Genomic DNA, 11,235 nt, shown 5'->3' on the forward strand with positions numbered 1-11,235 from the left:
GCTTAAAGACGGCGGCGGTGACGGGGGGCGCGCGCGGGATGTGGGCGCGCGCGGTGCTGGCGGGAGCGGCGCTACTGGCCGCCGCGTGCGCGCGCGCCTGGCCCGGCGGAGCGGTGTGCGCGCGGCGGGTGGCGGCGGGCGGCGAGCGCTACGCGGCCTTCCTGAGCGCAGGGCCGGGGCCGCCCGCGTTGGTGGAGGGCGCGTGGGGCGGGCGCGGAAAGCTGCGGGGCTGCTGGGCGCGGCGGGACCCCCGCGAGATCCGCGCTTTCCTCGCCGCCTGCGCCCGCCGCCCGTCCGCCGCTCCCGCGCCCGCGCTGCGCCGGGACGTGGCCGCGCTGTGGAGGCGGCGGGCGGCGTGCGCCGAGCCATCGCAGCACCGCGGGAACCGCAGGCGGAGGAGGGGTTGGACTGTGCCGGGGACGCTGTGGTGCGGGGCCGGGGATTCGGCCGGGAACTCCTCCGAGCTGGGTACGGGCCGGGGCGCCGCGCGGGGCCGCGCGTGGCGGGGCGGGCACTGAACGTCGCCGCCCGCAGGTCTGTTCCGCGGCCCCGACCGCTGCTGCCGGGAGCACGATCGGTGCGGGACGCAGATCGAGGCGCTGCAGTTCGGCTTCGGCATCCGCAACTACCGCCCGCACACCGTCAGCCACTGCGACTGCGACGCCGCGTTCCGCCGCTGCCTGCGGGCCCTCAACGACACCGTCTCCGACCTCATCGGAGTCACCTTCTTCGACCTCCTGGAGGTGCCGTGCTTCGTGCTGCGGAGCGCCGAGCAGTGCGTGCGCTGGCACTGGTGGGGCGGGTGAGTGCGGGGCCGCGGGAGCCGCGGGCTGCGGCCGTCGGGCGGCTCCTGATGCGGCGCCCTCAGCTGCGAGCGGTACGCGGTGGTGCCGGTGGCCACGATGGTGCGGCAGAGCCCCTACGGCACCGCGGCCGCTGCGGCCGTCGGGAACTCCGCGTGCGACGAGCAGCCCGGCGCCGTCGGAGAGGCGGAGCGGTGTGAGACCGGCCCGGGGAGCGCTGCGGGAAGACGGAGGGGTGAGCGCCGGATGGGGACCGGAGAGGGCGTCCCCGGGCCGAGAGCTTCGGTCTGATCGCCGCTCTCTGCCGCCAGGGCTGGGGAGGCTGTGCAGAGCCTATCGGCACCTGGATCGCTGCGAGCACCGCATCGCGCCCCGCGAGACGAAGTACGGGCTGCGGAACGGCGGTACGCGGACGCTCTTCCACTGCAACTGCACCCGCAGGTGTGTGCCGTGCGGCGGCCTTTCCGTCCGTCCGTCATCGCCCAGAGCGAGGCTGGAGAGGGGGGACGGGCGGGGTGCTGAGAGCTGCCCCGCTGTCCCCGCAGAATGGTGAGGTCCCTGCGCAGGGCGAAGGGCCCCGGGGGCGCGGAGCCGCCGCTCCTGGCGGAGCGCATCGCCGCGCGCTGCTTCGTGTTGGAACCGCAGGCCGAGTGCGGAGCGGAGCGCCGGAGCGGGTGAGTGCGGAGGGAACGGGGATGGGCCGGGGCTGACGGTGCTTGGTTCGCCGCAACGCTCTCTGTTCTGTTCCTCCAGCAGCTGTGACGCCGCGGTCCGGGCCGTGCTGGTACCCGCACGGCATCTGAGGACCACGCTGCGGCGCCGCGGTGCTGAACGTCGGGAGTGGAACGAGCAGGAGAGCGGCGGTGATGCTCTGTACGAACGGTGCCGGCGGGTGGCCCTGGAGCAGGGGATGGGAGCCCCGCAGCACCCCGCGCCCCGCTGAGCCCCAGCGGATGGGCTGTACCGTGCGTGGGGAGGAGCTGCGCTGCGGGGCGGAGCTGCTCAATGTCGGGTCCTTGAGAGAAAGGATGGCACCGAGAGTGGCTGCTGGCGTGACTGCGTGGGGCAGGAAAGGGGTGGAGGAGGCTCAGCTGCCATCCCTAGGAGCCGCGGCTGCCACCACAGCAAAGGGAAAGGAGAGGGGGCAGGAAAAAGCGACCGCCCCTGAAGGATGCTGCGGGCATGGGAGCCCCGGGCAGGACGGTGCCAGGACCCCCAGCCCCGGTTTTGCCCCTGCAGCAGGGGGGTTGGGGCGAGTCAGGTTCCACCCCGAGCTCTAGAGGTGAGAGCACAGTGCCGTGCCTCGGAAGGGTCAGTGCCTGCGTGTGGCACAAGGCAAATAAAGGGCAGAGTGACACGGTGCACGGTGCTGGGGTCCTGCATTCCCCACAGCCCCCACCCTGCAATAAGCACAGTGCAGCTGGGGCAGGCGGGATGCTTTATTTTGTTGCTCACACTATGTCCAAGCCCGAGGCACAGTAGTAAGGGCAGGAAAGAAGCAAGCTCCCATCTGCAGGGTGCCCGCAGCAGTGCTGTGCGCCAGGAGGAGGGGGCAAACATCCTCATTTGCAGCGCCATCCCTGGCCCCCAGCACCCCCAGGCCACTCACCTGCCCTAGGACTGAGCGTCCCGCAGTTCTGACACACACGAGGGGTTCCCTCACCACCACTCCCTCCCCTGTGCCTCCTTTGTAGCCCCGGGAGGAGCAGGGCAGGCAGGCAGCGGGGGTGCAGGGGTGATTCACTGCAATAAATAAGGGAGGGGGGATGGCTCACAGCAGGGACGTGGCACAGGAAAGCACACAGCAAGCGCGCTACGGAGGGAGGGGGCGCAGCCTCAGCGCCCCATGGTACAGCTGTAACCATCCAGCTCCCGGGGACTGCCCCCTTCCTTTGGGGAAGTGCTGCAAGGAGGGCTGGTGGGGCTCATCCTGCGGCAGGGGTAGCCCTGGTCCGCACTCTCCCTCCGTCGGCCCATGGCTTGGTCAATGGTTTCCAGGCGGAGCGCAGGCAGCAGGCCCAGGTTCCTGGGGTCAGCCCTGGCCAGAGGGTTGTCAGCAGCAGCACGCCGGGCAACGCACGGCTCCCGCACAGTCTGGTAGAAGGAACCTGGGCCGCCCTCCTGGCTGTTGGCCACCTGCCCCGATTCCTTGGCTTTGGATCCACGGCGTCCCAGCTCTGTCTGGGGCAGGTGGATGGCAGGGATGTCCCCGGTGAGGCCACGGCGGCTCTGGGGTGAGGGGCTCCGGCTGGTGCCCCGGTCACGGCTCGATGGGCGCAGGATGAGACCCTGGAACTTGGCCAGGCTGGGGCTGCGGCTCCGGTGCCGCTTCATCTTGCCTGGGCTGGGGCTGCGGGATTTGGGGGCCAGCAAGACAAGAGTGCTGTCATCCTCCTCCTCTGAGCTGCTGCCCGAGCTGTCCGTAGGGCTGCTGCCCTCCTCGGATCTAGGCAGGGAGATCTGCACCACACATCAGCATTGGGCCCTGCCCCACACAGGGGGCTGCGGGGCACTGCAGCAGGACGCCCTGCCCTGCTGAAACCTCCCTCCCGCCACCCTTCACCTCGAGGCATTGCTGACCTGGAATGGCTCTGTCACACCCACGATGCTGCTGGAGGTGTTGCTGTAGTACCCGAGGATGTACTCTCCCTTCCCCTTGGGCAGCGCTTCCTCTGAAAACATCACCTGCAGCAGATGGGCATCAGGCTGAGCACAGGGCTGCACCCCCCAGCCACCCATACGTGGGCCTGCACCCTGCTTGGTGCCATCCAAAGGTTCAGAGGCTGCTGCTGCCTCACCCCGTGGCCCTGACTCCCAGAGTTGCTCACCTGTGCACACAGCTGCTTCTCTACGCAGCGCTCTCCATCATCGCTCCTGGCCCAAACGTAGGACACATAGTCTTTAGGATGCCGAAAACCCACCTGTGGAAGAAAGGAGGTGAGCTGGTGCTTTTGCTCTTCTCTCAGCTCCAGCAATAGCTTCGGGCCATATGGAGCCCACAGAGTGGGAGAAAGAGAAGTGCTGGATTCACAGCCCAACGTGGCCTTCCCAGAATGGGAGAGCCCACACTCAGGCCGTTCATCAGCACCTGTGGGAGGGGGCAGCTACAGAGGGGATCACATCACACTGCCAAGGACCCCAGCCCCTACCCGGTAGAGGCCAATCCAGTCCCAGGAGCTCCGGTGAAAGCCAGCAGCCATCTTGTACTTGACAACTGCTTGCTCAGGCCTGATCCACTCATCAGCCACAAAGATCTCCACCGGGGGCTTATCTGCCTTGGAAGCAAACTGGCAGAGACGTGCAGATGGTGGGTAAGAGCAGGTGGGAGCAGCACCCCCACTACCCCCAGCCATGGTGGTGAGACAGCAGTCCTGCCCGGCAAAGTAAGAAAGCCACACACAGGGCACACATTCACCCAGCACGGCTGTGGCCAGCAGCCCTGGCAGCTGCTCACCTGCACAGCAAAGATGGCAGCTACAGGCTTGTGGTCGCTGACCATGTACTCCATGTGGCTGCAGTAGCAGAGCTGGCTCACCGACAGCACACCCCGGCTGGGCCGGCGCCCGCCCACCCCGGAGCTGGGAGATTTGATCTTCCAAAGGATGCGGTCAGTCCAGGCGGGTTTTCGCTTCTTGGCACTGCAGGGCACAGAGGGGCATCTCTTGCCTGGCAGGGGGGCAGTGGGCTCCACCCCAACCTGCCTCCCCCTGGCACTATGGAGCACGCAGGCAGGGGATGCGGCTCGTCTCGGCGCACAGCTCAGTGCAGCTGCAGGGACAGACCTGCACTGGCACCAGCACAATGGCTGTGTCCCAGCCCACAAGCTTCCCTCTGAGACCCCCACGAACCTCAGCCGTGCCACCCACCCCCAGCATGCACCCCGCTGTCCTACCTGCTGTCGTACTTGTTGGTGCCCACATCAAACTTGAACGTGGGGGGGAAGTTGAGGGGTCCCTCCTGAAAGCCACTCAGGACAGGCCAGGTGCTTTTGGCAATGTTTAGCTGTGGGCAGGAGAGCAGCAAGGCTCCATGGCCCCAGCTCTTCCCAAGAAAGAAGCTCCCAGGAAGGAACTGCTGATGTGCACAGCTCCGATGGAAAACACCCTGAGGGAACACTGCCTGCCGCTCCTCCATGAGCTGGAAGAGCCTGTGCCCTTGGTGCCAAGCCCAAGAACACAGCTGGCAGTGAACCCAGCCCACTCACCTGGTCCTTCTCCCAGAGCTGGCTCAGGATGTTGCTGTCAATGGCATATTTGACGAAGCGGATGTCAAGGCTCTCAATGCGGAAATTGAGGTCCCCAAACCAGAAGACGAGGCTGCAGGCGGGAGGGCAGTGAGCAGCAGGGCGCAGGCATCAGCACCAGCAGGGTAGGAACCAGTCCCAACCCTTGAGGGTGCCAGGAACTGCAGCAGGCCTGGCTGCGCCCCAAGAGCAAACAAGGGCTCCTTTTAACACCTTTTGAACTGCACCTCACTGGACCAAGGGACAACTCCGCAGCTCTGCCATCCAGACCCCACCTCCAAGCTGCGCTCGGATTCAGATGCCAGACCCAACCCCCTCTGCAGGCACAGGGCTGGTCCTCCAGCATCGGCACAGAGCAGTAGGCAAAACAGCGAGGTACTCACTCATGGTCCAGGATGCCACTGGCTGCCCTTCCCTCAAACTGCTGCATGTGCAGTATGGTGGCAAAGTCCTCCTTGCGCTGCTCCGCCTTCTCCAGGTGTGCCGGCAGGTGGCAGTTGAGGAAGCACACCATGTGCCCGAAGATGGACAGACGGACGCTCACCCCTCCTTTGTTGCCCTGCCGCAATTGGGTGCCGTGAGACCCGAGGAAGGCAGCCCTCTCCACCCCCCCCCGGACCACACTCACCCAGTAGCCGCCCAGCCCTGTCCTAGTGCAGTCTGTCTGGATGTCCTGCAGGAAGGGGAGGTGGTAGTACTTGGCAAACACCAGCAGGATCACACCTTGCATCCGCACTGTGCTGACCTGGAACAGGAGCAGTGCTTGTAGCAGGATGACAGCCACAGCACAGCCCATAAAGGCAGGGACAGTTCCAGGCCAGAGCAGCACCTTCATGCCCATCTTACAGGTGGCTAAGCAGCACATTTAGCTCAGAGATCCAGAGCTCGCCTGGATTCCGACCACTGACTGAGATGAGCCCAGCAATGCTAGGACTTATGTACTCTGTCACTGGCTGTCTGGGGAGCTGAGCCTTGCCCTGGGATCTGCAGGCTGCTGTCAGAAGCACAGGCTGGATCCTCTCCTCACCCTGGTGCAACACAGTGGGCAACAAGGTGTGTTCCCAGAGTACCACAAGGGAAGCCAAAAGCAACCAGAGAAGCAAGTAGAGCGGCAGAAGCCAGGCAGCATACTGCAAAAATGCCCCATTCACCTTCAGCTCAGCTTCCACATGCTGCTCAGAGGGCTGCATGGCATCTCTCTAGCCAGGTCCTCTCCTGCACACCCTCCACCCCTCTCTGCCCTGCCACCCTCCCCGTGCCCCCCTGCTTGGCTGGCAGGCACAGAGGGGACACCGGCTGTCCAGCCCCTTTGGGACTGCCTTACCAACACAAAGTGGAAGGGGCTCAGGACATCCATGAAGAGCTCGCTCCACTGATCTGTGAACAGGGCGTCCTTCAGGCGTTTGTTTATCTTGGAGTTCACCTCCTGCAGCCTGGGAGAAGGACAAAGTGCTTTGCAGAGCCTGTCTGATCCCAGACGGATCCCTCAGCAACAACAGGAAGGCACCTGCATCCCAGCCAGGGAGAGCTCCTTGGGCGAGGCACCCAAGGACAGAGCTGCAAGGGCATTCCAAGGGAGGACCCTGGATTTAGAGCACAAACCAGCTACATCCTCGTGCTAGCGATGCTGGGTAGCAAGAGGCACAAGAGGCAATGAAGCTGCAATGCTTCGGCCCTCTAAGCAGGAGCAGTTCAGCTGCACAAGGCTGGGCAGCAGTCTAAAGTCTATCTCTAGGTGCAAGAGGGGCTTACAGGACATGTCAGTTGCATGGAAGTCTGCAGAGAAGCCAGGTCCCACCAGTACTTCAGCACAGGGCGTCCGGATGCATCCTAGCCACCGAGCTCACAGCAGCAGCGACAGAAGGTTAACAGTGCTCCTCCCCACTCAGCAATTAGAGAACAGAGGGAAGGAGAGCATCCCCAGAGAACAGCAGAATCAGGAAATGCCTTGCCCGAAAATATTGAGTGCCCCGGGCACAAAGATACGGGTCAGAGGAAGGACATGGGCAGGCAGAGGCACTGTGGAGGCTGGGGCAGCTCACCAGCACAGGGCACCATGCCCTGGCCACAGCACAGTCCCAGCCAGTCCTTCACACCAAGCAACACCCCTGCCCTGACCCATGCAGGTAGGGTCTGCCTGCAAGGCTGAGGGGCCCCAACCAGGAGATGGGCTCCAGCAGCCTCCTGCCTAAGGCAGAGCTCCTCCACTGTGCACACAGGGAGCTCCCAGGGCAGAGGCTGTACAACAGGCAGCACATCCATGCTCTTGGCACAGATCTGCATGCTCCATGGCAATCCCTAAGGGTCTGGTCTTCCCTTAAATTCTGGCTCAGCTTGCCTGGCTGGCCACGCCAAGAAAGCCTCATCACACCAACTTGGGGCTGCCTTGCCAGCAGTTAAGTGTTGCCAGGGGCATGGAGCCAATCCAGCTGTGAGAGAACAGCAGATCTGCGCCCTTGAGGCTCACATACCACGGACAAGAGGTGAGATGAGGAAAATGCTTCCAGCAGAATCCAGCAGGCGAGTTAAAAGCCTCTCCAGATTTGACCCAGGCACCTCCTGAGGCCACGCTCTGCTCGGCAAACCAGCTATGGGCTGTGCAGGGATTGATTCATGGCTATTTGTGACCTGAGTGTTTCAGCTCCTCTTAGTGATCCCATTTTTTAAAAGAAGCTGATTTTCCATCACCTCTTATGATGCTGTTTTTCATTCACGATGCGCATCCCTCCCTGCTCCCTATGCCTGAGGGCGGGTTGGAGAGGCAGCTCTCCCACTCTGAGCCCCCCAGGACTACGTGGAAAATCCCTCAAACAGGGCCCTCTCCAGGGCAGGGGCCTGCACCTCTCTCTCTTACCCAATGGTGATCATGTCTGCATCGTTCGTCTCGCCCGTGTTGAGATGCAACAGCGACGTCACATCGTTGGGGGGCATGGCTGTGCCCACGTTCCAGGTGACCACTGTGATGCTTAAGAGGAATAAGGGAGAACAAGGTAACGCTCGGGCTCAGAAGGGCTCCCTGTCCTCCAACCCAGTCTCCCAAGGAGCCTGCCTGGGGCAGAACTTGCTGTAGCAGCTCAGCCAAAGGAGGACAGCCCCAAATAACCGCTTCCCCACGCCGAGCTCATCCCCCTGATCCCACACACAGGGACTCCGGCCTCCCCCCGCTGCGTCCTGCCTGCAGCTGGGCAGTGCATCGCGTGACAGCAGTGTCCTTCAGAGCACACAGCCACCACCACCCGTCACAGCACATTAACGCCGCTACGCAGCGGGCGCCAGCAGCCCGCAGGCTGCTCCGGTGGCAACTCACAGGAGCCAATTTCAGCAACGTGCCAGGGAAGGGCCACACCATTTTGAGAGCTGCTGTCACCTCTAATTCCACCTACATCCATCCCCCAAACGCCGCGCCACGTCCCGAGGGTCCCTCAGCCCCCAACCTCTCCCACCCCAAGGCCATCACAGGGGGATGAGTAGGGCAACCCCAACCCGCACAGAGGACTCGGCCGCCGCTCCTTCCCCGCAGGCTCAGACCCCACGTCCTCCCCCCATGGATGCAGAAGGGGTCCCGCTGTCCCCCGACCTCCCCCGTGAGCTCACCGGAACGCTCCGTCCTCCACGGCCGTCCCCGCGCAGCCCAGAAGAGCATCAGAGGATCCGCCGGAGCTCGTAGGGCTGAGGGACGTCCCGCACCTCCCGAACGGGGGCAGCTCCTCGGGCTCCGGCTTGGCGAGAGCCACCGCCTTGCCCAGCCCGATGCGTCCGGCGGAAAGGAACTCGCTGGACACGGCTTTGGGCAGCCCCACAGCGCGGGGGGCCGCCCAGGCCGAGATGTGATCGCTGGACTCGGCTTTGGGCAGCGGCTTGCCGGGGACGTTGCGCTCCGCAGGGCCGAGCTCCGCGCCCAGCACCGAGGCGCGGCCCGACGGGACGCCCGGTCCGAGGGGCAGCAGCGCGGGCACCGGGAGCGGCTCGGGCCGGGCCCTGCCCACGTCCAGCGCCAGGGGCTGCGCGGCCCGGCCCGACACCCGCTCGTCGGGCCGCCCGCAGCCAGGCTGCGCTCCATCGGGCGACGGACGCGGAGAGAACGGCTCGAAGGCGGCGTCGGGTCGGGAGCTCCTCCGCGCGGCGGGCGGCGGGGCCGGGCCCTCGGGGCCGAAAGGGACGAGCAGCGCGGGGGGGGCGACAGCGGGCGAGGGGCTGCGCGGGGAGACGGGCCGCGAGCCCAGGACGGCCGGGCCCTGCTCCGCGCTGCCCCGCCGGCCCCGCTCCATTCCCCCGGCGCGGCCCCGCTCTCCCCGTGCGCCCCCCGCCACCTGCGCGGCGCCCTCCAGGCGCGCGGAGCGCCCCCCCCTCCCGACGTCACGGCGGAGGGGCGGAGCCGGAGCACCTGCACCTGCGCGCGGCCGTGAGCGCGCGGCCGCCGGCCGTGCACGCGCGCGGTGCGTGCCCGCGCAGCGCCGCGCATGCGCAGAACGCGGTGTGTCGCGACGTGGCGGGATGCGGCGGGCGGTGCTGGCCGTGCTGCTGCTGCTGGCGGCGGCGGCGACGGGAGTCGAGCGGCGGCCGCCCCGGGGCTTGGCGAGGGGCAAAGTGGAGGTGGGTGCGGGGCCGGGGGCAGCGCGGGCTGCGACCGGCTGTGGGTGACCGGCTGTGGGTGACCGGCTGTGCTGTGTCTGCACGCAGACGTGCGGCGGGTGACGGCTGAGCCGGCTGCCGGAGGTGAGTGTCAAACGGGGACGGGGGGAGCCGAGCCGGGTCTGCCGCGAACCGCGCCGCTCTGCCCGCAGGTGAAAGCCTTCGTCAACCAGGACATCCCGCTGTAGTATCGCTGTGCGACGGGGTGGGGGAAACGGGTCAGGGATGGGGCAAAATTGGGGTGGGAAGGGGCGAAGGGAGGTGGGATGGGAGTGGAGTGGGAATGGAGTGGGAAAGGGATGGGGTCGGGGTGGGATGGGGCTGGGAATCGTTGGAACGAGGATGGGGTGGTGTGGGGTGGGGGGAGACATGATGGGGGCTGGATGGGACAAGGCGGGGCGGGGTGTAACGGGACGAGGACGGATGTGACGGGATGGGGATGGGATGTGACGGGGGATGGGATGAGCCAGGATGAGGACAAGGGACGGGACGGGATGTGAGCTTGTAGCAGAACGGCACAGGGGTCAGAACAGGGCGTAATTGAGATGGGACGGGAGGAGGATGGGGGGACGGGACTGTCCTGCCTGGCACTGCCACTCCTTAACAAATCACCCAGCCATAACCTGGAGATGAAGCACCTGCCCGGCGCCGACCCTGAGCTCGTGCTGCTTAGCTTCAGATATGAGGAGCTGGAGGTGAGCAGGCTGCACAGCACTGAGCACAGCTGCAGGCTCCAGGGCACCTCGGCTGATGGAGCTACTATGGATCCCTGTCTCTGTGCAGAGAATCCCCCTGAGCGACATGACTCGGGAGGAGATCAACCAGCTGGTGCAGGAGCTGGGCTTCTACCGCAAGGAGACTCCTGAAGCCCCTGTGCCCGAGGAGTTCCAGTTTGCCCCTGCCAAGCCACTGCCCACCCTAATACCCCGCAGAGCTCCTGCAGCTGACAGCAAGACCCTGTCTGAACAGGACAAGAAGGACCACCCAGACCTGTAGTGAGCAGTGCCAGGCAGTGGGAGGCCCTGCAGCCAGTCCTTAGAGCGTGGGGTTGAGGATGTTAGCACAGCTCTTCACACACGGCTGGGGAGCATGCTACGGGGTGGTGAGAGTGTGAGCAGGAAGCAGAGAGATGTTCCCTGCTGCTACCTCTGTTGCTTGGTGCTCTGTAGCCTCTGTCCCAAGGGTGCCCTGAATGATGCCAGCCTTGAGCGGAGGCTCCTGAGCACTGCAGACATCGGAGTGAGCCTGTGTGCCTGTCCCTGCCTTCCCCCTGAGCCATGCAGCCCAGACATTTTGGCATGATTGGTAAGGAGAAGGAGAGATCTTTTTGCTCCTTTGCCGTGCATCAAGGTCCAGTCAACTCCTGGTGCTGGACAGCAGTATCCTACCTGCACAGGACAGGATGAAACTCTCAGCAGAAAGCTCCATGTGCTGAGGGCAGATGTATTGAGTCCTGGAGGTGGGACAGCTGCCTCCCAGGAGGGTATGGCTTTACATCACCAGCAAGGCTGCCTCTATCAAGCACACAGTAAAGCCCTTGCCTACCATCAGCTGCAC

The 11,235-nt window shown here is 65.0% G+C and overlaps 3 protein-coding genes across 3 annotated transcripts; 2 read left to right on the forward strand and 1 right to left on the reverse strand.

Moving 5' to 3' along the window:
- Positions 1 to 38: 38 nt before the first annotated feature.
- On the forward strand, positions 39 to 2,163 carry PLA2G3 (phospholipase A2 group III). The gene is made up of 6 exons (XM_042887012.1): positions 39 to 468; positions 535 to 802; positions 869 to 1,038; positions 1,115 to 1,244; positions 1,349 to 1,477; positions 1,560 to 2,163. The coding sequence occupies exons 1-6, from the start codon at positions 39 to 41 to the stop codon at positions 1,744 to 1,746; spliced, it is 1,314 nt and encodes a 437-aa protein (XP_042742946.1). The 3' UTR covers positions 1,747 to 2,163.
- A 61-nt stretch (positions 2,164 to 2,224) lies between these two features.
- Positions 2,225 to 9,314, reverse strand: INPP5J (inositol polyphosphate-5-phosphatase J). The gene is made up of 12 exons (XM_042887049.1): positions 8,641 to 9,314; positions 7,901 to 8,011; positions 6,371 to 6,479; positions 5,675 to 5,791; positions 5,430 to 5,605; positions 5,008 to 5,119; positions 4,696 to 4,805; positions 4,258 to 4,441; positions 3,953 to 4,090; positions 3,632 to 3,724; positions 3,384 to 3,488; positions 2,225 to 3,263 (listed from the first exon to the last, which is right to left on the reverse strand). The coding sequence occupies exons 1-12, from the start codon at positions 9,312 to 9,314 to the stop codon at positions 2,640 to 2,642; spliced, it is 2,553 nt and encodes an 850-aa protein (XP_042742983.1). The 3' UTR covers positions 2,225 to 2,639.
- A 226-nt stretch (positions 9,315 to 9,540) lies between these two features.
- SELENOM (selenoprotein M) lies at positions 9,541 to 11,228 on the forward strand. The gene is made up of 5 exons (XM_042887050.1): positions 9,541 to 9,639; positions 9,727 to 9,762; positions 9,831 to 9,865; positions 10,295 to 10,373; positions 10,462 to 11,228. The coding sequence occupies exons 1-5, from the start codon at positions 9,541 to 9,543 to the stop codon at positions 10,672 to 10,674; spliced, it is 462 nt and encodes a 153-aa protein (XP_042742984.1). The 3' UTR covers positions 10,675 to 11,228.
- The last annotated feature ends 7 nt before the right edge of the window (positions 11,229 to 11,235 follow it).

The sequence above is a fragment of the Lagopus leucura genome, unplaced genomic scaffold, assembly GCF_019238085.1.
Source record: "Lagopus leucura isolate 7727_CA_CO unplaced genomic scaffold, USGS_WTPT01 Super-Scaffold_100071, whole genome shotgun sequence".
NCBI classification, from domain to species: Eukaryota; Metazoa; Chordata; class Aves; order Galliformes; family Phasianidae; genus Lagopus; species Lagopus leucura.

Coding starts and splice junctions, on each gene's coding strand:
- PLA2G3 (XM_042887012.1), top strand. CDS start 39: ATGTGGGCGCGCGCGGTGCTGGCGGGAGCGGCGCTACTGGCCGCCGCG. Junction 803..868: donor CGCTGGCACTGGTGGGGCGG/GTGAGTGCGGGG, acceptor CGGCGCCCTCAG/CTGCGAGCGGTACGCGGTGG. Junction 1,245..1,348: donor CACTGCAACTGCACCCGCAG/GTGTGTGCCGTG, acceptor CTGTCCCCGCAG/AATGGTGAGGTCCCTGCGCA.
- INPP5J (XM_042887049.1), bottom strand. CDS start 9,314: ATGGAGCGGGGCCGGCGGGGCAGCGCGGAGCAGGGCCCGGCCGTCCTG. Junction 5,120..5,429: donor AGTGGCATCCTGGACCATGA/GTGAGTACCTCG, acceptor TCCCGCCTGCAG/CCTCGTCTTCTGGTTTGGGG. Junction 4,806..5,007: donor AGCTCTGGGAGAAGGACCAG/GTGAGTGGGCTG, acceptor TCCTGCCCACAG/CTAAACATTGCCAAAAGCAC.